This window comes from Chaetura pelagica, unplaced genomic scaffold (genome assembly GCF_000747805.2).
Source record: "Chaetura pelagica isolate M959 unplaced genomic scaffold, ChaPel_1.0 scaffold123, whole genome shotgun sequence".
In the NCBI taxonomy this organism is placed as follows: Eukaryota; Metazoa; Chordata; class Aves; order Apodiformes; family Apodidae; genus Chaetura; species Chaetura pelagica.
The window spans coordinates 5,923,316-5,950,671 of NW_009953295.1; the positions used below are offsets into that span (position 1 = coordinate 5,923,316).

General features: G+C 41.7%; 1 protein-coding gene across 1 annotated transcript in view; it reads left to right on the forward strand.

Moving 5' to 3' along the window:
- The first annotated feature begins 686 nt into the window (after positions 1 to 686).
- Positions 687 to 27,356, forward strand: part of COL4A1 (collagen, type IV, alpha 1) — a 125,238-nt gene continuing 98,568 nt past the window's right edge. The window contains exon 1 of the mRNA XM_009997971.1: positions 687 to 695. Coding sequence (XP_009996273.1) covers positions 687 to 695 — 9 coding nt within the window. The remainder of the gene's footprint in view (positions 696 to 27,356) is intronic.

A 27,356-nucleotide genomic window follows, 5' to 3' on the forward strand; every position in this document is an offset into this window, starting at 1 on the left:
AAAGTAGTAAGTCGTGTCTCCGCCGTAAAAATACAAAATTAAAAAAAAAAACAGGTGAGCTTTAGTAGGGGGTAGAAAAAACGGGGAGGGGGGGGGAGGGCTGGGGGGAAGCGGTTGGTTGCTTGGACTCGGGAGTGTCGTGCTCGCTGCCTCTGACCCCCAACGATGGGCTGGAGACCGGGAAGGATCGTGATGTTAATGGTTAAAGTTCACTGTTGGCACCTTTCCCGATTAAGCCAGATTCAGCCACAGACATTTAAAATCGAAAGTATGCAAGTAGTCTGAAAGTTTTGCTCGGGGAGCTAATTTTATCACTGAGATATTAGCTATCCACTGTCCTTAAGTTAAAGGACTCTCTTTCCTGGCGCTCCTGAAGTGTTTGTACTATTCCTTCTTCACCTCCAAGTAAAGGGTAGTTGACATAATCATTTGGAATAGGTCATCCTTTCATGTTTCCTTGGTTTCTTGCCTTTGATGAGGTTGATGCTGTAGTGGTGAAGTTCAGGGAGTGCAGAAAGCTTCAGTAGCCATGGGCAGATGGATTTTTGTCATTCTTTCTACAATAAATGTGGGATCTTGTATTTGCAATCTGTAAAGCAAGCACTGGAAAGGGTTGTTTTAAACTCTGGTTTGCAGTTTCAGGTGAAATTAAGTTCTGTAGTCAATTTTGATATCTCTGTGTGACCATGGGGACGGTATGTGTGCCTGCAGTCAGCTGAAGTAAGAAATGTACTGAACTTCTGATGTCTTATCTGTTGCTCCTAGGCTGATAATATCAGGCTTACTGTGACTGCAGTAAAGCACTCGGTGATGCAGCTCTTAAGCAATACATCCATCATGTGGTGTTAAACTGATTGAACTGTATTTCTTTCAGGATGTAATTAACTTTAATTAATTAAAATCTCTTGAAGTGAATTATTCACGCTTGAGTTCTGAATTTGGTGTTCCTAGAGGTATAAATATCTACCTGTGAGATATGTTCCCATATTGCACTGTAAAGTGAAGTCATGGGGTTAACCCTGCTTGTCAATCAAAGACAGAAAACTACCTAGGGAAGATGTGCTTATTAAAAGAAGACACACAATTTAGTTGTCAGTTGTACAATTCCAGTCTTCTGTAGCAACTCTGAAGAGGCTCTGCCTTAGAAGTGTCCTTTATGTGCCAGATCAATTGTTTTATTAAGACCAAGATTCCTTAAAATGTGATCTGGACCTGTTAATCATTTTATGAAGTTATCCCCATAATTAACTGTTCTTTTTATGCTGTGCTGATGGCAGACTTTCCTCATCAGCGCCACCGGGAAACACCAGTGTGCGGGGGAAGTTGAGCTCCTTGCACTTTTGTTGCCTTAGATAAACTTTCAGCCGTACATGGGTGGCCTCTCAATCAATTCTGTTCTGTTGTTGGCATTGTCCCCAGCTCCACGCTGTTGCCTGTCACTAGCATCTGCCCAAAAGGCAATGGAGACTGCTGGTGGCTGGCAGCTTACCAGGCCTGGGTGGTGGTTGAGGGGCTGCTCTTTGGAGGCCCTTGAGTAGGGATGATGCCTCTTAATGACTGTGGCTGGGTGGTGTGATCCACTGTACACTTGAGCAGGATCTCTTACTTCTGCATTTGGAGAGCTGGCAGAGCTGGCCCAGTGCTCACATTGTCCTCAGACGAACTCGTTTCCACTGTTTACATTAAAAGAGTAAATGTGTTAGCAGAGTACTGTGTGGTAGGCAAGGTTGTGTCCAGTACTATTCGCAACAGGCTGAATGGAGCAACTGCTTTTCTCCTGCAAAAAAATGATGCTGATTCTTTCCTTCCCTTCCCTAAAGTAGCTTATATTAGCTAGATTTAAAATAAATGCATGTGGTTTGTTCAGCCACAGTATCGTCATATTCTGAATTGTCCTGTGGCCTTCATCATGAAATTGCTCAGGTTGGAGGCCACCTTGTAGAACACCTAGTCCAACCCCCTGCTCAGAGCAGGGCCAGCTGCACCAGGCTACTGAGAGCTGTGTCTAGGTAGGGACTGACTGTCTCCAAGGATGGAGACTCCACAACCTCTCTGAGGAACACGTGCCAGTGCTCAGTCACCCTCCCAGGAAAAAAAATGTTTCTACATATGAGCATTGTGGTCACACTGGGATAACTATCTGAGACTTGAGATCGTGCCTGTGAATGCAAATGTAGCAGGAGCAGCTTGTGCTATATTGGCAGTGGTGATTCAGCAGTGTTACAGGGCTGGTAGAGTGAAAAATTTGTTTTATCGCTGACGTATCTGTGATTAAATACATACAAAGCAACTTGGAAGAACTGCTCTTGCAGAGGCATTTGACTTAGCAAAGCCAACCTTAAGCCAGCTACTGTCAGGACAGAAAAGGGAGCTCCTCTGTGACAGCTCCCACAGGTTGTAGTATGGCACTATAAAATGCATCCAGACGCGGCACTGGAAGCTCAGTGTTTTTTACATTGATCAATTATAATTAAAATATTGATTGTAGTGAATCTGGCCTTTTGTACTGTTCTATGTTCTTCTCAGGAGATTAATTTTCAAATTACAAGGAGAACAGAGTGGAAGACAGGGCAGTAGATTAAGATGTGTCCAGGTCAGGCTGAGAGACTGCTCCTGTGAGACGGATAAAGGGGAGCTTGTTTTGATGGATCTCTGCAGGGGCTCTCATTTCTGACACACTTCAGGCTGCCATTGCCTTTGAAGAAAGTCCGTTTCCTAACATTAGTACTGCTTGGTTGAGAGATGACAATGCCGTGGAAGCCCCGGTTTAATGTTTTGGTACCTTGTTGATGCCGCCACAGTGCCAGTCCCTAGGCTTTCAGCAACAGAGCGTGATCTTCTGGCTGCACTTGAGCCCAGGGGCGAGTCTCCTTCCACATGAGTGGGCTGGCTGCCATGTGATGCTGGGGGACTGGAGGGGATGCCCTATCCACTGCCACTTGGCAATGGGCTTCGTGGTCTCACCGAGTTCCCACTCCATCTCCCTTCCCGCTTTTTTTAGAGCCAGGCCAGAGCTGAGAGCAAGTTCTATCCAGCTACTAGGAGAAGGCAGGCCAAACCAGAGATAAAAGCATGCATAATTTTTTCCACAAGGGCAGTGCTGATTTGCGCCCTGTGTATGGTGGCAGCTGGGGACACACTGGTGAGAGGCCAAGATGTTCCTGTCCCTGGGTAAGACCCGTCTGGGGAGCAGTGCCTTGTCCATGGCTGGGCGGAGAAGGCTCTGCTGTGTTGCCCTGTTGCCTTCCTCGCGTCACTCCTATTTTTAACTTGTATTTGGGGCTGCAGCCTGATTCTAGGCCAGAAGCAAAAAACTAAATTGCTTCCAACTAAGTCTGAAATTTTTTTCAGTTCCCTTTTGTTAAAATCATGGTTTATTGGGATGAATTGGTACAAGGCAGGTAATCCAAGAACAGATAAAATAAATTACTTGGGCTTTTGGCATGTGGCTGAAGAGAAGTCATCTGACTGAGTCTGAATGATTGACAGCATTTCATTTGGGTGTGCTTTTACTAGTGAAATAAGGCTGGGTTGGGCACCTGCCTTCTGCAGCCAGTCACGTCTAGGGCTGCTACTGTCTTCCATATTGAGAGACCTGTTCACTAAGGCAATTTAACATCCTTGTCCCTGCATATCCTCATGGACTTGTCAACACCAATAACATGTCTAACAAACCCTGTCAAGTTTTAGTTCAGGATAGAGATATGGTCACTTTGATTCAGAAAATGTGGGCAGGAGAGACCCAGATGACTTCCAGTAAGTTACATGCCTCTGGGGCTTCAGAGGGAAATGGGATTCAGTTTCCCCTGCCAAGATATGTGGGGTGTGGGAGGGTCTGAAGACAAGTACAACACTCCCGTTTCTTCCTGTTGGAGCGAGGTGGCTTGGCAGGAAGGGATATGAGACCTGGAGCAGCTGAGGTTGCACCACAGAGGACCATGAGAGTGTGGGTAGGAAGGTGGCCTTCCAGCCCAAGGTGAAGGGTTCTTGCCAAGGAAGTGGCAGTCTTGTGTTTGTCTGTCTACCCCTAGCAGTGGAGAGTCATTTGGTCGAGATATATATACAAACCAAAATGCGTGGGCATATCTGGGAGCAAGGGGGATTGAGCCTGATGACTCCTTGCTCCCAGAAGAACATCCTTGTCCCTGCTGTCCTTCCTGCCTGCTTTACTTTTCCCTCTTGCCAACTTTTCTACAGCATCACGGCACCAGGTGTCAGAATCAGGAGAGAAGGGCAGGCTGTTTTGGGCACACATACCTGTTTGCTTCCAGCTGTGTTGGAGAACGCAGCCCCTGAACCTCCCTGAGCAGCGAGTCATGACTCATCTCCGTGACCTTCATTCCTGGAGCCAGCTGTTGAGCATCAACACATGCAAGTGCGTTCCTGGACCATCACCCCAAGCAGCACAGAATTTGCTTCTGAGTGTCTGTGTGTATCAGATCCCTGCAGGACTACTGTGGTGTGTCATAGCAACTCCTCCACTGGGTGTATATAATGCTGAGATATAATTAGGTCATACAATGCCTGGGCTTATGCTGGATGTATATACTGTCAGCTGCCTTGATCGTGTAAATAAATGCAGGATAGCTGCTGCAGGCAGCTAAGACAATTGTTTAGAAATGTCAGAGAGCATCTCTAGGGATAGGGTTATGAATATTGTTCTTTTTATAGAACTAGACTAAACAAAGGAAGATTCAACAGCTCAACATGAGAATAAATTGACTTACTTCATCAGTGTTTAACAGTTACATAGTGCTCCCTTCCCAGAATTTCTATTGACTTTCCCATCACAAAGGCCCTGAACACCTTGCAAAATTTGGTCGAAGGGAAGAGTTTGGGCATGGGCTATGGAATAGCAACCTGTGCCTCTAGAGAGCAGTTGAAGGTGTGAAGTACTGCTGCAATTTAAAGATGTTTTTGGGAAGACACATTTTTGATCTGCTGCGTTGTGAGTGGCTGGAATTATTCTTGGTGATTTAATACATCAGAAAAGTATGTGGCATTAGCCCTCCAAGAGTCTTTATATAGCAGTATCTTGGACAGTGTGGAAGTAAAATACAGAACACATTCAAACATTGTCAGTATCTAAATTACTATCATTATGCTCTCCTAATCTGAGGTGACTTGCAGCAAAGGGCAAATGTGTTCATCTTAAAGAAGAACATGTAAGTAGAAAATATAAAACCCCCACACACTGAGAGATACTCTGTATCTCTGACAAATAGAAACATCAAAAGGATCATTGAAGATTTCTTAAAAAAATGTGTCCATGTTAGCTATTTGTTCCTATTTGGTATTAAGAAAAATAGAAGTCTTTAATTAAACAGGTTTCAGTAAGTGTTTCAAAGACGACTGTTTCAAAGATGACTGTTTTGAGATGACTGTTTATCTCTGAGATACTCTCTTCCAGAGATAGGAGCTTGGATAAACTTTCTAAATTGAAAAAAATGTACAGTAGTGTGTATTTAGAAGCACTGCTCTGTTCTACTCTGAATTCAGTTATTACCACTTTGATTGATCCAATAGCTTACATATGTATTTCTTAGGAAACCTGTTACATTGGGCCTGCTTCCACTGTATTTCCAAGGTGGGCAAAGAACACTGTAAGCCTTGAGGTTGTATTAACTCTTCTTAGCCTAGTGGGTGGTAGGAAATACCCCTTTTTTTCTCTGATTCACCAGGTTATCAAGTGCTACTTCTGGGTTCCAGTGAGAACTGTAGTCCTGCTTTTATATCCACGCTGGGGTGTTACAGCAGTGTCAGTGCAGTTCTGGTGCAAGGTGCTGCAGTGTGGGAGCAGGTGGCAGGTGCCCTGGGACCCTGGGAGCCGGCAGCTGGGAATGTGCTCGGGTGGAGATGAGTCAGCCTGGCCTCACAGCCTGCAAAAATCCCTTCTTTTTCTTTTTTTTTTTTTTATTTTTTTTTTTGGCTTGGATTGCCTTACAGTAACATTAAAAAAAAAAAAAAGTCATGGCTAGAGATGAAATGAAGGAAGCCAGAGAACAGTTGGAAAAATATGGGTTTCTTTTGGTTTATTTTTTCGGATGTTACCTTCATGTAGCATATCAAAAGGATCCTGTCCTCAAGCATGTTTCAAAATAAATGTGGTAAGATTTTCCAACTTTGTGCCAGCCTAATTAATCGAAAGTGTAACCGTGTTTTTAGCAAAGTTTTTCAGCTACTTTTATGGAATTTGATGTAGCTTGGGGTGGGGTTTCTTTGGGTGGAGCAAAGAGAAGTACTAAACATCCTCTGTTCCTCTCCTTTCCTCTGCGTTTTCTCTCTGTGTGCACTCCTGCTGCCTTCACCTTTACTGGTGCTGGCAAATAGCCTTTTGCAGGGACTGAGGAAGGGTGTGCATCTTCAGAAGAACAATGTAAAGGACTAAACACAAAGTGCTGTCAAGTGTGCGGAGTAAACAAATTGCAAAGTAATAATTATCTTTCATCTTTTTGTGGCTTTCATCCACTAGTAGTAAATGACAGAGACAGCATTTTGAAATGAAGGTTTTCAAGATGGCTAAGAGGGAACTGGTGGAAGAAACTACCAAACTTACCAATAAACACAACAATTAGATTAATACACAAAGATTAGTAGGATGAACTAGAATATGGTAACCAAAAACCTAGTAAGTTAGGTCTTTTGTATTCAGTAGAGATAGAGTCTTTTATAGGTTAAGCATGAGACAAACGATCCATTAGCCTGTCTGTAGATAGCATTGTATACCTTAAAGAACATTTGAAATGCTACAGCTGGGAAGCAGAATTAAGATTTTAGGTAAAGTTTGTCACCCCAGTGGAGAACCCTGTCCAGCTGTTGGAGTGGGAGCAGAGGAGATGTGCTGAAGAGCTTGATTTTGCAGATACTGTGAGACATGATGAAATCCCAAGTCACTTCTAGATGCCAAAGTTCTAAAAAGGTGCCAGGAGTCTGGTGATGTTCCCTAGTATTTGCTAGAAGGAAATTACTAGGGCAACAAAGATGGTTGGGGGATTGGAGCATCCCTCTTACGAGTAAAGGCTGAGAGAGCAGGGACTCTTCAGCCTGGATAAGACAAGGCTGAGGGGAGACCTTATTAATGCCTAAAATATATAAAGGGTGGGTGCAAGGAGGATGGAACCAAAATCTTTTCAGTATTCCCCGGTGACAAGACAAGGGGCAATGGGAACACAGGAAGTTCTATTTAAATACGAGAAAAAAGTCCTTTACTATTAGAGTGACAAAACACTGGAACAGGCTGCCCTGGGAGGTTGTGGAGTCTCCTTCTCTGGAGATATTCAAATCCCACCTGGATGCAGTCCTGAGTAATGTGCTCTATGCCACCCTGCTTTAGTTGGGGAGCTGGACTAGATGATCTCTGGAGGTCCCTTCCAACTCTGACCATGCTGTGATTCTGTGACTTGAGGCAACTACCATTGCATCTCCTCTACTACCTTTAAAAATCAATGTCCAGCCTTTTATTGCCATGTTCATCTCAGCTGCTGTGGGATTTATAATCTCTTTGGCCACATGGGAGCTCTGTGGTTTCACCACAATGGTCAACCTTTCTCCTAGCCAAGGTGCCCTTTCCTACATCATCTGTGCATTAAAGTGTTGTCTTAATGCTGGGGCATGAACTTGGAATAATGTTTCTTAATGTTTTGGGGTGAAAGTATTCTAGTTCATCAATATAGCTGATGCCATTCTTATGTGAGCATTAATTCTATAGATATTAGTGTTTGAAATGCAAAGTGAAGTATGTAATGTTTCATGGAAATAATCACTAACTTAGGGGAAAATGTATTGTTTTATTAGCTGGTTCTATTTTATCTATTTTAATACATAATTTATGGGGTCCTTAATTTAGGATACAGATACCAGAATGAGAAAGGCGCTTTTTTTTTTTTTTTTTTTTTAATGGCATGACAAATGTTTCAGTTGTAGCTAAGGGACAGAACAAGCTAGCCCATTTTCACTGGATAGCTATGTGCTGACTGGATATTGTAAGTCATTTGGTCTTATTAGTCCAGTTATTTATCTAGTGGAAGAAAACTTGTTTTCTAGTCTACTGAATACTTCTATTGAAATACTTGATAATATAAAGGCATTGAAATAAATCCTAAGATTGTAATGAAACCCAAATAAGGCTTAAAAATTACACTGCTATGGCTGTAAAAAGTTAGAACAAAGGTTTGAAGAAAAAAAATGGTGCATTAATGGTTTGTATTCATAGTGCACATATTAAGGGAAAAATCAGCTAAGTGGGGGTAGACTCAGACATTCCAGGAATTTTAGTATTGTACTTGAAGCTCTGTCCCTTTTATGGCAATGGTAAGTCAGTTATCTGCTAGCAGAATAAAAAAAGATAAATTCTGGCTGCCATGAAGCCAAGATGCATGTGCAAGCAGTATTCAGGGCCAAAACTCAGAAGATTTTTAGCAGTAAATACACATGTTTTTTTAACAGTACGCAATAACAGGCAAGGAAGACTGAAACTACGTGAATACTTGTATTATGACAGTTTTGCTTGAGGAAATGAGGTTTGTTGTTTTGTTTTGTTTTGTTTTTTACTGAAACTATCATAAATTTTTCTTTAGCTGAAATCTTGACTGGGCTATATCTTTTTTAAGAACATCTGCATTTTTGGAGTCAACATGGAAATATTTCTAGAAAACCAGACTAAGAGGTATAAATGAAAGTGAGAGTAAAGTAGAAAGCTTAAAATTCTCCTAGGAAGCCTGTGTTTTTATTCTTTTTGTTTGTTTGTTTGTTTGAAATGGAACAGTGATTCTGAGGAGTCAAGGCTGCATGACTGATCCCAAGGGGCTGGAGTAGAAACCAGGGCAAGAAACATTCCGGAAGCCAGTGATTAGAAGAGATTGTCAGAAACTGGTACTGCAAAAAGAAAAAGTCAGGGGAGTGGGAAAGGACTAAGAGGTAGAACCCTGCACTTTGTTGTGATTATAGCTGGAGAACAACTGTGAGAGCTGATTCTGGCTTGTGACTCCTGCCACCAGTTGCGAGGGCTTCCCAGCTGGCAGTCCTAGGCTGGAAGAGATTGTTCTGATGGATACTGTTAAGTTCCAGCTGGGGAAAGACTCAGATATGGGTTCTGGTGATGTTAATTCTTATGTAGTGTAATCTTACTGTCTATGACTTTCTACTGCTAATTTAAAACTTACTTCCCAGTATGGACCTTAGTGATACAGCGAATGTTCCAGTGCCTAAAGACTTTGGGTTAAATAATGTTTCAGCTCATGCCTTTGAGAATGCCAAAGTAGTGGTTCAAATCATGCAGAAAACCAAATCCATCTTCCTGGGGACATGCCTTTGAAAATGTGCTCTTATTCACACTGGTCAGATAAACAGAGGGTGCTGATTTTTGATGCATTTTCCAAGAATGGTGTGCTTGGCTGGGACAATGCTTGCAGTCTTGAATGGACTGGATGTGTCATAAGCATAGAGAAGCTTTGAATGGTAACCCCCTGAGACATGTAAGCAAGGAACTGCCACCCTTGCAGTGATTCCAGCTCACTGACCTCTGCCCTGTCAGGTGCAGAGTCCTTTCCTGGAAGATGCTAATGATTTCAGCTTCCATTTCATTCATTTTTACACTAGTTGAAGGTGCTAAGGATGTGGAAGGATTTTTCGTAGAGCATCAAGGATACCAAAGGAGACGATAGTGACAGGGCAAAGCCAGAAAACTGCATAGGTCAAAAAGGAGGGAGATTGGTTTGTGAGGATGTTTCTGTGTGCTGTTATTATAAGACTCTTCTTAGAGCTTTCACATAATATCCACAAAGGAACCAGCCCGGGGTCAGTGCAACCTCAGGCGCAAATACAGGCTGGGGACAGAATGGCTAGAGAGCAGCCCTGAGGAAAAGCAAAGTGCCCTCGCAGCCCAGAGGGCCAACCCCATCCAGGGCTGTATCAAAAGAAGTAAGGCCAGCAAGGCAAGGAAGGTTATTCTGCTGCTCTACTCTTGCTCTGGAGAGGCCACATCTGGAGTATTGTGTACAGCTCTGGAGCCCTCATCACAGGAAAGACATGGAGCTGTTGGAGAGGGTCTAGAGAAGGGCCATGAAGATTATCAAAGGGCTGGAGCACCTCTGCTATGAAGAAAAGATGAGAGAGTTGGGGCTGTTCAGCCTGGAGAAGAGAAGGCTCCAAGGAGACCTTATAGTAGCCTTCCAGTACCTGAAGGGGCTACAGGAAAGGTGGGGAGGGGCTTTTCACCAGAGAGGGCAATGGTAGGACAAGGGGTAATGGTTTTAAACTGAAAGAAGGAAGATTTAGATTAGACATCAGGAAAAAATACTTCACCATGAGGGTAGTAAGGTGCTGAATAGCCTGTCCAGGGACGTAGTGGAAGCCCCCTCCCTGGAGGTTGGATGGGGCTTTCAGCAACCTGGTCTAGTGTGAGGCATCCTTGCTCATAGCAGGGAGGTTGGAACCTGATGATTTAAGGTCCCTTCCAACCTTAACTATTCTATATTTCTATGATAGCAAGTGATTGCCTTACACTCATTTGTGTCACCACAATCTTTCCAAAGGTCACATACACACCTACTAAAAGGTGTTTTTTCTAAGCACCCTCCTTGCTTTCAGAAGCACTTTCTCACTGGTACCACAGGAGCTGCTGCTGCTGGAATGGGCCTGGCAATGTGAGAGCAAAGGGAGAAGGTGTGTTGATCCTGTAGATACACTGTTTCTGGAAGCTTCCAGGCTCACTAGAAAGTAAAACTGCACAAAACCCAGGATATTATCAAGACTAACTGAACCTATGTGAGGGGCTGAGCTGTCATCTACATGATCCCTGTGCAGCTTGGAATGAAAGCCAGTGTATTATGATTTTGGTACAGAGTTTGCAAATTACCATTTCTATGCACAATTTTAGTCACACAATATGAGACACATCTCTGTATTGACAGATGTAACCCTGATCTCCATTTCAGCAGAAGACATTTTAAATTTCTTCAATGTCAATATATCAATATATTTTAATAAGTAGTCTCCCATTGGTTAAAATTAAATAGGATCATTTTAGCTAATAAAGAGAACAGCACACAGAAGTTAATGCAGTGCCAAAACAGTCCACGTACTGAGTATCTGTCTTCTGTTGAACTCAGGTTTATTTCAGCTGGACTGTCACCCTGTACCGTAGGACCCATAAGCATTTATTTGTTTTTGTAAATCCCCACTCATTATCTTATTATTAAGGTCTGAACATTTCATGAACAACATGTGGAAAGTTCTGCGTTTCCCTTCTTGTGGCTGCTCAGATACATGCCATCATTGCAACAGTAAAGGGCAATTACACGGAAGGGGTTTGTATATGGTGCAGTGTGTATCTATATTGTGCAAAAGAAATGTATGAAATTGATTGATATGGGAAGGTGCATATGTGATTATGTCATGTCTTGTAGTTGTTTTTGGTAACGCCCCAACGTTTCTGATGTGGTTCAGCTGTCTAGAAAATTATTCACAGTTCTACATCTGAAGATACATAAATCATATGAAATCAGTCATGAAGACAGAATGAGTTCTCTGCAAAGCTGCTCATATTATTGGATCAAGCATTGGAACAGGCTGCCCAGGGAAGTGATTGGGTCACCATCCCTAGAGTTATTTAGAAGATGTGTAGATAAGACACTTAGGGCCATGGTTTAGTGGTGTACCTGGCAATGTTAGATTTACAGTTGGACTCAATGTTCTTGAAGATCTTTACTAACCCGAATGATTCTAAGTATTGCTGAAAAGAATTTTACGTTGTGATGTGCTTAAAATATGAGCCTCTTATATGAGTTTTTCTATACCTGAAGACAACTAATGAATTTCTGGAATGTTAGGTAAAAAGTGAAGCTTGGATACAAAACCACTACTTAAAACTGAATTTTTAAGACTGCATGTAAAGGGATCTGTTTCTTGTCACTATTGTTGTCTGTGTTAGAAAGTGTGAAGGGCAGAATTCCTGTGCTTAGATTTATAGTATTAGATGGAAGCTGCCACAAAAGCATTTTTTAAATCTGAATCACATCACGCTAAAGGCAGAATTATAATTGTACCTTCATAATTAACCAACCTCATAGTTGTCGCTGGTGGTGAGCAGTGATCTGTGTGTTACCCGTGGTACCAATTCTTAATCTGACAGCTCAATATCAAGTAAGAGAATTTATAGGAATTAACCATTTGAGTGAATTTTGGTGCTGATGCTTTAAAATCTGACTGGCTGCAGGAATTTACTGACCCACTAAGTGTAAAACAGTCTGTCATGGAGAAGCCTGAGCTTACACAGGTATCTGCTTCTTTAGATTGGGGAGCAGAGGAGGGATGGGACTGTAAAAGAGTCAAGGGACTTTGCACATTGAGGTGAAGTACTGAGATACCAGCTGGGTGGAGAAATAATTTCTAAGCACATTGGCTGAGTAAGACCAACAGCTGCACATGGATGTCTCCCCATGCCTTCCTATGTGTGCTCTGCTTCCTGTGGGATGAGCAGCCTTTCAATCTTCTCCTTACAGCTGCTTTACTCTGGAATATGAAAAAGATGTATGAACTTTTTTTCCCTCTGTGTATTGCCTACTACACACAAAGCTTTGCAAGTGAATCGGCACCACTTGCCTTTTGCTGGCTGCCAGCACCTGTGTTTTGAAGCAGAATTGTGGCTGAGGCTTGAGCTGGCCTCCTGTGGGACCAGCAGCAGCACCCACTGTCCTTCATCCCATGGGAGAGGCAGGGGAGCGCAGATCACCTGGCAGGCTGTGCAACCCAAGTAGGCACTTTGTGGTTACACCTGATTCCCACCAGCCTGAGGATGACCTGCAGGGATCCCAGATCCCTATCCCACCAGGACCACAGGGGTTTGATCTCTAGCAGAGCCTGAGGTGGTAGTGCTGCTCCATCCCTGCTGACCTCTCCAGCTGACTGCAGTAGGGAGCAAGAGCAATGCCTGTTGCACCCCCTTCAAAACCTGCAGGCAGTGAGAAAGGGGAGGGAACAAGCTGTAAAAAGGACAGCAAATGTCAGTAAGATCTATGTGTCTTCTCTTACTGTTAGGGAGTTCCAGCAATTTGTTTAGGACATAAGAAATTACTTCTGTCACTGAAGAATTATTACCCGCAGAGAAGCACGCTAGTGGTTTTGGTCAGCAGATTAAAAATGAGTTTAGTCAGCTTGGTTGACTGCGGGTTATTTGATATTAACAGATTTACAGAGAGAAAAAAAGAGACTGGTCAGATGTCTTGTGTCTATGTTCCTCCCTTCAACCAGTGTTACCCTGTTGCCTAGACAGAAAGTCCAATGTCATACCTGTAACCACGTTTTTTTCACGTTTGTTTCAATGTTGGGACTTAGTGATGATGGGCTGGTAGCTTCCTCAAATCTTAGTGACTTAAATATAATGGAATACATGAAAATATATGCTAATGCGTAATGTCAGGAAGCCATTAAAAGCTTCTGGATATGTTGACAGGTGAGAAACTACCTGGGAGTAATGATGAAGGTAAATTAGCAAGGAGACAATACATCTAGGCTAAGTCATCAAAAAGAATTAAAAAAAAAAAATAGACATTAACAAAGAGGCATCTTCCAAAATGTTATCAGTAGAGTACAAGACAACTTTTTCTCCAGGGTTTAGTTTATTATTTCCCATAGTTAAGTAAACCCTTCAAACTAGCTTCTAAGACTGTGAATGTATTTCTTGATGCCTGTTTTTCTCCTCATTATAACTCTTTTAACAGTGGAAAGGAGACAAACTACTGGGTAGGATCTTCTGGTAGTCTTTTAACCAGACATTTTTTCAGGAAAGAGGGACTAAGAATGTCTGAAAGTTGTCTGAAACTCCTAGTTTTGCAGCTGTGCCCAGCTGGTGTGTTGTTTCTTTTTTAAGGACTACTGACAGTTGGTACAGATTTCAGCATCTGGAGCCCCTGAGAAATGGACGAATACATGTGTTTTGGAGAAAAAGCAGTCTGAAATGTTTAGGAATAAAAGGTGACTTTTACTTTTTTGGCTTTGTTTCTTTTTCTAGCCCTTTTCAAGAAATACTGTAAAGGAAAATTTTGGAGAAAAAATCAAAAGAAATATACATTATGTATTTTTGTCTCAGGCAGTAAAATAATCACTAGGGTAATGATAGAAATATTACCACTGTACTTTTATTTATCAAAATTCTTTCTAAAATTATAAATAGTTTGAATGAATAACTTCGTTTTGGAACCTGCAGTATCAGCCCAACTTTGGTCTGTATTAGTCTCAGTCCTGTGCAAAGTACACTGCCATGTCTATACATTGGCATACTATGTTTCTTGACAAAGATTTTTTTTTACCAGAAGCATCTCCTTTCTTTTTATTATAGACTGAAGTACCTGTGCACATACTTGTTTCTGAAATATTCATTTTTGTTTATGAGTTAATGATATGGACACAGTATATTACATGTAATATTCAGAAGTATTTTATAATTCACTTATTGCAAACATATCTTGCACTGCTCACTCCTTTTAACATTGAGAGATTTATTATACATAATGTAGATAAAGCCTCATTTTAGTAAATAGTTATCTGTTGCAGATACTTTTTTCTGCTCTCCCCTCATTGCCTTTTATTTTTCTTCAGGAGAAGTGTCATACTCCCCTGCCCTCTCCCTTATGCCTTTAAAAATGTGTGCAACTCTCACATCTAAAGCTAGACCATGTGTCTTGGTGGAATCAAGGAAGAATAACATGTTCCAATGATTTTTTTTTCCCCCCTTGCCACTGAATTTGGCATACCCTAGATTCTGACTCTATGGTAAAAATAAAGTGTTTTCTCGTTTTCTCTTCTTTCAAGATAAATGATGAATGTGGCCAAGAAGGCCAATGGCATCCTGGGGTGCATTAGAAAGGGTGTGGTTAGTCGGTCAAGAGAGGTTCTCCTCCCCCTCTATTCTGCCTTGGTGAGGCCGCATCTGGAGTATTGTGTCCAGTTCTGGGCCCCTCAGTTCAGGAAGGACAGGGAACTGCTCGAAAGAGTCCAGCGCAGAGCCACAAAGATGATGAAGGGAGTGGAACATCTCCCTGATGAGGAAAGGCTGAGGGAGCTGGGTCTCTTTAGCTTGGAGAAAAGGAGACTGAGGGGTGACCTCATCAATGCTTACAAATATGTAAGGGGTGAGTGTCAGGGGGACGGAGTTAGGCTTTTCTCAGTGATGACCAGTGATGGGACAAGGGGTAATGGGTGTAAATTGGAGCATAGGAGGTTCAAGGTGAATATCGGAAAAAAAATTTTTACTGTGAGAGTGACAGAGCACTGGAACAGGCTGCCCAGAGAGGTTGTGGAGTGTCCTTCACTGGAGACATTCAAAACCCACCTGGATGCGTTCCTGTGTGATGTGCTCTAGGTGACCCTGCTCTGTCAGGGGGGGTTGGACTAGATGATCTTTCGAGGTCCCTTCCAACACGTAAGATTCTATGATTCTATGAACTTCCTCACTGTCCAGTCTAAGGTTTCATTTTTCCAGTTTGGTTTGCTCTGTGGTGTGTTCATCAGACCTTTTAGATATGAAGCTATGGACATTGTGTCCTGTCTAAGGGTAGAGTGGCTGTTTCAGAAATAAATCTCTAATGTTGCCTCTGGACATGCACTGCTGTGCTACAAACCCCTGGCGGGCTGTTATTTTATTTGTCTGAAGGATCCAATGTGATTGTTGCACCTCCAGTTGTTCCCCTGCCTTTGCACATCCATCTACTCCCTCAGCTACAAGCAGAATTGCAAACACGTGCAGGTACTGCAGCCTGAAGTGATGGATCTGGAATATTTTTAATGAGCTTGTCCTAGAGTAGCTTTCTTGATACCCTACTTTCCCCTTTTTCATTTGGTGTATGCAAAGAATTCTTCTGCATGAGCAGCTCTGGCTGGCTGCTTAGATACCCTGATTGAGCAGAGAATATGGATCTCCAGCTCCATAAAGCGCATCAGCTATTTAGCTGGTTCCTGTCCTAGCATATAGTCAGCTTGTTGCTGATCTGGTGGGCTGAGGGAGATGTTGCAGGCAGTATTCAGTCCAGCTGCAGGTGAACGTGGCTGACTGCACACGTGGGAGCATAAATCCGGTCCCTATTTTGCCACAGGCTGCTTTGACAGCCCTAGGTAGCATTTTTTTTTAATTTTTAGCTTCCCTGTGTCTCCTTTTTCCAACAGTGAAGTAAGGACAACAAAACTTCCTGATCTTCAAAGCAGGATATAAGTCAGTTGTTTGATATTCCCTGATAGGGATTATGCAAAACCTAAAGTATAGAATTAAAATTAATTGGATCAAGAGTGAAGGTTAGTTTTTCAGTTTCAGGAATAAAAGCAGTGTGCATGTCCCAAAATCAGGCAGCTCATGCATAGCCCTTCACATGTACCTCTGCATTGTCTAGCTGTTCAATGTATTGGCCCTTTCTGTTGTCCTTTTTAAGTGTCTCTACAGTAACCACGGAGACAAAAACTTTAAATAAGGAGGCTAAGTATCAAAATGGGATAAAGGTGGATGATCAAGGGGGATTTTGCCAGAAAGTCCAGGGTAGTGCACCAGATTAGCTGGGGATTTCCATCTGAAGCTTTTATTTTGGCTACTTCTTCATTACCTGCTCTGAGAACGGAATTGTTCCTAACTTTAATTGCAGTATATTTAAAAGCCTATCTTCTGAATTGTATCTGTTTAGGAACCCAAACCAGAATTTTAAATTTTTTTTTCCCCTACAAGAGAAGACAAGTAAGTATTCACAGAATTGTTGGAATGAGTAAAGGTGATGGATATGAATTTTGATATCCAGTGTAGAAGAAAATAAAAGTAATTGAACAGAATAGCTTTAAACCCATACGCTTCATGATGCCTGCCAGTTGTCCATGGAAAAAACAGCTGAAGTATCTATTTTAAATTTATTTTAATGATTTAAAAAGTCTTTTGGAAATGGAAATTTTAACTATTTTATTAATTTTTTTTTCAGTTTCTTTAACATGAAATTTCTTTTCAGTGAAAGAAGGGAAATGAAGTTCATGAATAAGAGAGGTCTTGCCAACAGATTATAAACTTTGGATTGTTATAAATATCTATTCAAAGTTCAATGTCATAATGTGAGAGATTACCTGCTCTCCTCTTCCTCGACTGCTAATTTAAAGTAAGGAGGGAGTGATTTAATTTTTTACTATTCACTTCACAGAGTTGGACAAGATAGAGAATCTGGGCTGTTCTCAGCTGGATAGCAAACAGTAGAGCTATTCTTTTGGTCCAAAAACCCTGACCTCGTAGGGAAAAGTGATCCAACTGCTTCCAAAATAGGCACATCTGTATACTGTAGTACTTTGTCTCTGAGGATTACTTGATGTATGCTCCAAAAGCTGAAGTACTGGTGAGATAAATTTAGAGTTACAGAATAAAAGGCGTGAAACTACACCTCATCCCAAAAATGTTAGGCAACCCTATGAATTTTTTATTTTAAAAGTTATGTCAATCTATTTTAGGAAGTATGACAGGTACTGAAATACAGAAATGCAAAGCAAGCTTCTTGTCAGTTTGCTTTGCTCTGTTTTCCACTTGAGAATGCAGTGTGATTGAAGCATTCAGAAGAAACACTGAAATTTAAACATGGCTGAAGTGAGGGATGGATGTGATTTTATTATTGTAAGCACTATTTTTTGCCTGTAGGCAATTTTCTTTGTTGAATTAAGAATAAGAGAACACCTTGCTGATGTCAGCTTCTTAGTCCAGTAATACCAGGTAGCCGTGAAGAACCAATTGGTGGAGAAATAGATTTGCTGCTTTTCCTAAAAGAGTGATAAGAAAAGGCAGCTGTCTGAGCAAACCTTCATTCAGCTGTTGTGGTGGGATTAGGACAATAGATTGGCCACAATGGCAAGATATTGGGAGTGAAGAGAAGTGGTCTTTGTTAAGAATGCTTTATGATTCATTTGACAGCGTTGGACAGGATAGGGAAGCAGGCTGGACTGAGTTGCTGTCTGATGCTGAAGTGGCTGCATCCTACCGGGCTGCCAAAAGAGACATTTCCACTCCCTTTTCCTCAAGTATTTTAGTCTCAGTGTTCTTTTTGCTGTAAGCTGGCACCCGTTTCAGCCCGGCTGGTTCCCAGCGTTGGCTCTTGGCGTGGCTGGCTGTGTTAGGGTGGGTGTTAGCACAGGAGAGGGAAGGGAGCGGGGCCAGACCGCAGCTGTTATTAGCAGCAGCAGCAGCAGCGCGGGTTTGGGCTGTGCTGCAGGCGAGGTGTTAACCACAGCTCCAAGGTGTGGTTTCACATCAGAGCTGGGCTGACCTAGAGGAGGGGTGGAGGATGAGTGGGGCTGACCTTCTGGTCACAGCCAGCTATGAGCTGGCTTCCCCAAATTGCAGCTTTGCTCCCTCTCTTGTCTGCGTTTGGAGCGGCGGTGGCCAGGAAATGATGTATAAGCCACATGCGCTTCCCTCTTAGCGCTTGTCCGTATGCTGACATTGTACATACATATCTTTGTAGAGAGAAAATGCTTAAAGAATATTCCGTTTTCACAGTCAAGCTCTGTGCAGCCTCAAAATGGGCCCCTTTTTCATCATGCTAACCTTTAATTGCTTGATGGATTTCACAGGATCCCGTCTCATTCAATACATAGAACAGGCTGTGCTCACTGAGAGAGGGACGATGCAGGGTTTTCTGCCTTACTCTTTACTTTTTGGACTTGTTTCTTATTTAAGATCTGATAATCAAGTTGTACTTTGAAGGCAGAATATGTGCCTTCAGTTTCTTAGGAACTCCCTATGACTTTTATCACAATAATACCTGAATACTTCAAAAAAACACGGAGTGATTTTTAGAAGCATATTGCTGCACTTGGCTATTTCACTCCATTCTCTCTGTGCAAGCCAGACTGGTACTTCACACTTTCCTACAGATTTCATAGCTGTTCGCTGATGATTTGGGAAAGGAAGCGTAGAGAAGATAGTGTCAGAAGTTACCTCCTAATCAGCATTTGGTAACATTTCATTGTATGCTTTTAACATAGTAGCTTCAGCTGAAGCCAATTGTTTGAGATTATTGTTATGAGAAAAATCCAACAGCAAATATGTAGAAAATTAAGAATGTATAATTAGTGACTGTCTCTGAAAAGCGTGGAAATTATTTTTGCAGAGTCTTCAAGGAATTTCATGGTAGAGGCAGGGACTGGATTCTCCAGGGCATCACTCAGTTGCCTTAACCAGGAAAAGTCTTTGCAGTTGTCTCCTTCAGCATTCTATGCACCACTCTAGTACCTGCAGCAACCAAGCAGCAGTCATACAGGCAGCCTACATCATTATAGCAGAACCTAATGCTGGTATTTCATATTATCTTTAAACGGATCTGAGTGGGGCTGGCACTGATCAGGGATGGCCATGCTCTCTCACAGCTCGTGCCTGTTTCCTTGCTGTGGCTTGCTAGGCAGCAAAAGTGCAAGGCAGGTAAGGGTGGTACCAATTCAGCCAGGCCAAGTTAGTGTGGAGGACTTGGGTTACCTCAGAGCAATAGAATCAAAGAATCATAGAATGGTTTGAGTTGGAAGGTACCTCTAAGATCATGTGGTTCCAACCCCCCTGCCTGGGCAGGGACACCTCCCACTAGGCCAGGTTGCTGAAAGCCCCATCCAACCTGCCCTTGAAGACTTCCAGGAAGAGGGCAGCCACAATTCCTCGAGGCAACCTGTTCCAGCATCTCACCACCCTCACAGTCAAGAATTTCTTTCTAATGTCTAGCCTTAATCTCTCCTCTTCCAATTTAAAGCCATTACCCCTTGTCCTCTCACTACATGCCCTTGTAACAAGTCCCTCCCCAGCTTTTCTGTAGGTCCTCTTTAGATATTGGAAGGCCACTGTAAAGTCTCCCCAGAACCCTGTCTTCTCCAGGCTGAACAAGCCCAACTCTCTCAGCCTGTTTTTATAGGAGAGGTGCTCCAGCCCTCTGATCATTTTGTGACCCTTCTCTGGACTCATTCCTTGAATAGTAAGTAATTCAAGGAGTTTAGCCTGTGCAAGGCTGAAGCAAGAGAGCCACTTGAGAAGAATGTAACCTTCTGCTGAGAAACTCTCACAAAGCACCTTAAGCTTTGCTTTTCCTAACTTGCTTTAGCATGGAAGAAGGTTGTAAATCTAAACCCTTCAAAAATAATTGAAAGAACAAAGTGAACTGAACAAAAAAAAAAAAAAAAAAAAAAATCACATTTCTATTTAACTCTTCCAAGAAAGGAAGGCTGTGAATTGTACCTCCACCACAGAGATTGTAATGAGAGGTACTAGTTTCCAGCTGCTTTCAGTTATCCCATCACTTTCTCTGGGTGGGAGGAAGGTGGTGGTATTTAAAATCCTTCCTCAAAGGCGTCATAGTTACTTACTGCAAACAGTGGTGAAACATAAGTTCTTTTTTCGGCATTTCATCCAGACTATTGTTTTGCTTCAGTAAAGAGACTGTACTCTTGTTTTCTTCTTATTTGGTGAGCCCAATGTCTTTCCCCTGATTGTATTGGTTAATTTTCTTTTACATTACCTAATTTACTTACCTGTCATCCTTTTTCTCCTCACTCCTTGCCTTGATAGTGCAGTCCCAGTGTGCTTGACTGTAATTTTAATCTTACCCTTCCCTCTTCATGTGAAGCCAGTTGACCTTACATATATTGCAGAGTCCACTGTCTTTTCCTGTAATAAGGAATAAAAGAGCATGGAGCAAATCACAGATTTTTAGGTTAGCATTGGATGCACACAAGTATTTTAACTGCTGATGAGCAGGCAGTTCCCAGTTTAGAAGCTGCTTCATCTGTTTGATGTACCCATTACAGCAATGCTTAGTCTGTGCTCCTCTTTTGGTGTTCCTGTCTTTCTGTTGAACACTTGCCAGATATAAATTGTATGCCTGAAAACATGGGAGAGTTCATGGAACAAGTGCCTTTCTTTTTCCCTGGAAAAGGTTCTTCAGTGGGGTTCCGTGTTGTGGTTATTTTCATTTAATCCAACACTCAAAATCACCATGAGAAAATGGAAAGTTCAAATGCTATGGGACATCCTTGCAAACCTGTTTTCCATCTCATGACTATGGAGCTTTTAAAACTAGCTTAAAGCTTTGTTGAACAACTGGAGAATGATAAAATCTATGAATTCAGCTGAAGCAATGGTAAAAACTGTAGTCTTTGTGTAGACGTATACAGGTTTTTGCAACCTGTTTTGAATTATCTGTGGTAATAGCAAATTATATATTGCTATTAAACGTATAAAGCTTGAAGTTCTCTTAAGCATGTTTCTACTTAGAGAGTGTCTTTCAGAAGATCAGTGTTGACAGTGTGACTTGCTTTGTCCTTCTGCCCTTGGTGCCTTCTCTCTGCTGTTGGTAGCAGGTAGTCCCAGCTGCCTTCTGGATAGCAGTGAGCACCTCACAACTAATTGTGAGGATGGTGTGCATTATAGATGTGTTAAACACACAAAGAGCATTGTAGAATTTTTCTAATTATCTGTTTAATGTAGTCATTGATTTTTTAAAAAAGTCTTAGTAGTCAGGAAAATTATGTGCCTCTCTTGAGTAAAGTAATTTGACACTGTGAAGCTGGATAAGCAGTGTGATGTAATTTTATATAGCCCATAAGACAAAAAGAAGTATGTAATTTTTGGTCTACTAATAGGCTGAGCAGAAATACACTAGAAGGGGAAAATGATGAGGGTTGAATATATTACAGTAGGTGTTTTATAGCTTGTATAGCAACAGTTTCAAAGCTTATAAGGACTAGAAATCTTCCCATGGTTTCAGTGAGCTTTACATCTTAAACATTGGACTTAGAACTGTGCTAAGATGAAGGAAACCAGAAGTAACTTGACAGTCAAAAATTCATACTCTATTGGAGTTCCATGTTCTGATTTTTCTAAATGTGGTCATTAAGTATTGGTGAATAATTGAAGGTAAGTTTGTTGGTTTAAACATACAGTTTAGTAAGAATGACTGAAAAAGTTTGAGGAATGATGGGAGTGGCCGCTTTGGCTACTGTTGATGGTTGAATAAGAACTGTTTTCTTTTAATTCAAAGTGAACAAATATTAGAATTACATCACATCTTTTAAATGTTTATGGGTGTCATGACTTCCATAATGCATAAAACTGCAAGGAAAAAGTTGTGCTTTTTGAACAGCAAGATTTAAAATTCTCACAGTTGGTATTTCATTGGTTTTAGAACCTTTTCTTTTAAAGAGTTTTGCTTTTAATATAAGTGAGTAATTGTTTTACGTTTTCAAAGGAATAATAATGACATTGTGTTGTATTCTAGATAGTTCGGAGTTTAGGAATGCGACTTTTATTTTAAGGTTGCATGGGATCTCCCAAAGGCATTTCACTTTTGACCTTTAGATGAAATAAATGGATGTTCGCTTTTTGTAGAACGGACAGATCCTGCTGGTAGAGTGCAAAGGCATTTCTTATTTAGCACAAAGTCAAGCTTTATGTGGAGAATTAGATATACAGATTAAGCAACAGTACTCAAATGAAGTAATGCCAATATAATGCCAATCTTGTTCTCACCCTAAAAAAGTTTACATCCTTGGACTCAAACTGCTAGTGCATATCTGTGTTATCAGTTTTGCCTTTAGTTCCTTGCTTCTAATTTTCCATTCATAATTTCATAGCAATAGAGATGCTTGTGTGCATGCATGTGTGCTAAGGGTCAGACTTTATTTCTTCTGAAATCTGGGGTGCCCACCATGTGAGTCAGTACATGTATTTGTTATCAGGTATGTCTAGGCTTCACAATAGAACAGTTTTGATTGTAACTAATAGGAAATAGGTAGATGCCTAGATTATGACTTCTGCAGTACATCTATCTTAAACTGTCTTCCTGTTATTATGGTGTTTGTAGCATATTAATTCTTTCAGCTGTACCTCAAGAGACTGGATGTGCAATGGTATTGTGTAGCTTTAATTTTTCAAATAAATACATGTGCTTTAAATGGATTTTATATGTTAGAGAAGGCAGAATTAAAAAAAAAAAATTAAAAAGCCATACACTTGAAGCAGAAGGTGGACAGATTTGTTGTGATGCTCTGCAATCTGTAGAAATCCATTCCTGGCTGCAAACCAACCTTTTTGAAGTGCAAACCTGATCAGATAAAGCAGGCAGTGGACTCTTGCCAGCTGCTTTGTCCAGCTTTCCAGCAATGGGATATGCTACTGAGGGGTGACCAAAGTTCCACTGGGCAGCTGTGAGCGCTGGGCACCTGCACAGCTGTACCTGTCCCAAAAGCACTGTACACAGATGAGTGCTGCTGCAGGTCCCCTCTCCTGTCTGGGGCTGCAGCTGGGCCTGTTTCGTTTTGCTTGTAAAAAGTGTGCTAGAACAATGTTGTTTCTAGTTATTTACTGTACAAGCCAAGGAGGCCAAAGTGATGTTGAAACATCAACTTCCATTTTCAGGCACTTGGTTTAGATGTACCAAGACGGATGACAAAAGTCGCCAACCTCCTTCCCCTCCATCACCTCCCCTTTGCTGGACCCTCATAGTTGGAGGTAAAAGTCAAGAAAATACAAAATTCAGAGGAAGTATTAATCACTCCCCTGTTATTTTGGATCCCAAGTGGTATAGTATGGGGTATAGTATATCCCAAGGGAAGAGTATGGCACCTCAGTACTACAGTGCAATGCATTTACCTTTTCGGGAAGTTTATGAGCTCCAGTATTGAAATGGATCATTGCTCAGTAAAATTTTTTGCAAATTTAGGTCAAAATCTGAATCTTGCACAGGCCTAATTTAACTGAGAAACAGAACATTTGGGCCTGAAAGGGGCTTCACAGAAGCAAGGTCTTTTGAAGAGCAGCTGCTTCTAAAACTTCTGAGAGGCCTGAGCTCTGAATGGTCTGAGTTAAGTGCAAATGATTTCTTTGTTTCTCTGAACCTCCTCACCTCTGTAGTTTGAGCCCTTCTTTGTATTTAGGTGAAAGAACTGCAGAGAAAGTTAAAACTTAGAGGCCAATAGTGCTTTTGTAGGTGAGAGATGGCTCCAGCAGATGAAGTGAGAAAAGAAGATGCCTTTGTGTGGGCTTTCCTCTGCCTATTTGTTTTGTAGATGCACTCTTGAGCTTTATAAAATATTTGCTCCCAGTGCTGCGCTCTGGTGTTATGAAGAGATTGGATTCTCAGCTCTCTCGCTGCCTTTGACTTTATCAAGAGTAGAAACAAGTGAGAGAGAAGCATTTCCCTTGCCAGTATTCTTCTCAGCAATGAAAGTGATAGATGGAGAGAGCATCCAGTGTGGCTGCTGTTTGTGCTAAGGTTTGCTAAGTTGCTAAGTTGGACTAGGCACTGGTTCCACTCTTTGCTGGTAAGGACGCATGGAGATGTTTGCCCTGTTTGTTTGTCTTGTGGGCTTCAACTAACATGCCTGGTTTTGTTCCATGGTCAGTGATGCATTGATTTTGAAAAGCTGTGGAAATACTGTGTAGATTTTCAGTCTGGTTTTGGCTTATGGGAAAGTGGGAGGGGGAGTATACCTGTGAGAAAAAATTCTCAGCAACCTGCTTCAAACTATAGGCATATTAATTTGGGGAAGGTTCTTTACTTTTAACAAAGTATGCCTGTGTTAGAATAACCAAGTGGAAAATTGGAAGCAAAAGCATTGGTACAGCTTCCTGTTCTCTCCATGGCAGGGGGAGGGGTGGGAGGACCAAGCCCTGGCTGTGTATGGGTGATGGTGGGAAGCAGTGTGAATCAGATGCACCCAAAATACAGGTTCCTGTTCTATAGAAGCAGTGAGTTCAGTGATTCCCCTCTCTGAGTTGGCTGCAGAAGAAAAACATTCTTGTGCCCTTCCGAGTATTTAACCCATCATCCAGTTACAGTTGTGAAAAATGCAAAAACCTTGGAGTCCATAAAAGGAGATAATTTGAAGTTAATAGGAGAGCAGTGTGTTGCACTGAAATGGAACACAAGCTGTCGTGCGTTTCACTTGTGTTCTGCTCTATGAAATTAATCTGCCAGTTTAATTTGTGTCTGTAACTAAACAAAACTTTACATGACATAATAGAAAAGTGCTTGCATTTCTGATTACTCCTGTGGCTTTTTCATAGTACTGTAGCTTTCTGCCAGTGTATGGACAGCAGGATGAGCCTCAGCATAGACTGAAAGGCAGCAGATTGAACAGCTGAACGTCAGGAGTTGATTTAAAGGTTGGCCAAAATGCCCCCCTGCCTCTGCTGTGCTCCCTTATACATATTAACCTAAATTAGTTAAATATACAACTTGATTTATGAAGCACAAAATTGCTTCAGCACATGAAAGTTACCTAAGCCTGGAGATGTAGGATATTTCATTGACCTAAATTTTTTTATGTTTTTTTTTTAATTTCAGTTAATAAGTTAGTATATTAGTTACTGAAGTTAATATAGGGTGCATTAAATGAAATTCTGTGCATCTATATTCGATGAGGCAGGAGCATCAAAATCAGGTGGGCCATGATTGCCCCTAAAGTTTAAGGCTGAGGGATTTGACAGCAGAGAACTTCACATGTGAAAATTTTTATCTTAAATCTCTTGAAACAGATTAGGGAGGAAGCAACCATGCACAGGTGGCTGAAGGCCTTGGTGATGAAGCTTACTTGGTAATCTGGATGCCTTTGGTGCTGTGGTCTCCCTTCCCTTGTTAGATTAGTCTTACACAAGTTTTATGCACCATGAGGTGCTCTTCTCTGTCCAGGATAAACCCGTTTCTATTCAGAGGGCTGCCATGTTCCTGGCACCAAAAAAAGCACAGTAGGAGACAGAAGTAAGCCTCTATTTCATCCCCTTCTTCCCTGAGGACCCTGTCACTGCAGTGGGGAGGAAGATGGCAGTGGGGACACAGAAGAGGGAGGGGAAGGTGACTGTGATGGCGGTGGCCCCATAAACATGCTTTTAGCCCTTCTGCACCTTTATTATCTTTCCTACCTTTGTGCACCCAGAAACACACTTTCTGCATACCCCTCCAATACAGAGCTGTCCCTCAAACCTTCCTGTCCCCAAACCATCCCAGTTGGGAACTAGCCCTCCTCCTCACCAGCTCCCCAGTCCCTCATCAGTTGCTGTGCTGGCCAAGTCTCACACCCCCTCCTCTCCTTCTTGCCAAAGCCCACTTCTTGTTTTTAGAGGCTTTGAAAAAACAGTCTGTGATTATCAAAGACACACCTAGACAAGAGGATCAGGGGAAAGTGAAGACATAGCATATGGGAGCCCTTATATTTGCAGCCTTGTGCTCACCAAATGTGACTAATACTTGGAAGACTGATGATCAGATGCCATCATTGATCTGTTAATTGAAGATGGCTTTTGTCTTAATCTCCTATATTGCAACTTGTTGGAGATGTGCGTCACTAAATGTTTACTGTTGGAGATTACTGATATTCTTCCAGACTGCCTTGTGTAAGCTCAGTTTTGAAGACTTCGGCACAGTTGTTCCACTGTGAATTTTAGAAACATATGTTCCGAAATATATATCTTTCATATTCCATTTGTGCAGCTGCAAATAAAAACTTGGTACTATCTCTTTCTTTAGGGAAAAAGTAAAGAACGTGCTGTACCCATGTATGAGTCATGGTTAATTTATTTTCTATGAGAAATTATAAATGCTGTACTACATGACCTTTGTCATCTGTGTGTACAGTGGAAAAAATTTACCAAGCTAGGAATATCAATGGAAGTCTTCTCAATAACCAAAAACAGGCAAATAAGTTCCCATTGGGTCCTATTTATTTTTTTTTTCTTCACTAAATGATTATTTACTGTGGAACAAATTATGACTGCCTGAGAATTTACAAGCTAAACAAGTTTTAAGATCATGCAGCCTCCTTGACTAACTAGCATTCTCTGATCTTACATCAAGGGAATGGGCCTTTTTTTAGTTGGTGAAATGCGTCTGGAGCAAACATATCTGCTTCCATATTTTGAATTGAAAGTATTATTTGTATTATTAATTATTGGTTAATATGGATAATATATTTATTGCAAGTGGTGCTTGTAGCTATACCCTGTTCAATTTTCGCTGTACTGAACTGGATGAAACTTGGCAAAGGGAAAATCAAAACTCCACACCTGAGCCTGAAGTGCAACTAGAATGTCTAGGACAAGGTACATCTCCCAGGTTCTCTCCCTCACATGCTTCAAGTAGTGTTATTACCCATGTACTGTGTAATGCATCAAGCATTTCTCACCCGCCCCCTTTACCCCCCAGCATCTCAGATTCTTTTTCATTGAGAGTTAATGTTTGGCTTGGTGCTAACCTAACAGCTTACTACAGCCTGTGCTGTGGAACTGAAGCATGCCTTGTAATGGATTAGATACACATCCTTAGAATAAGAGGGATCATGTGTCTGCTGTCCAGGGATATTTGTGGGGGTGGCAGAGA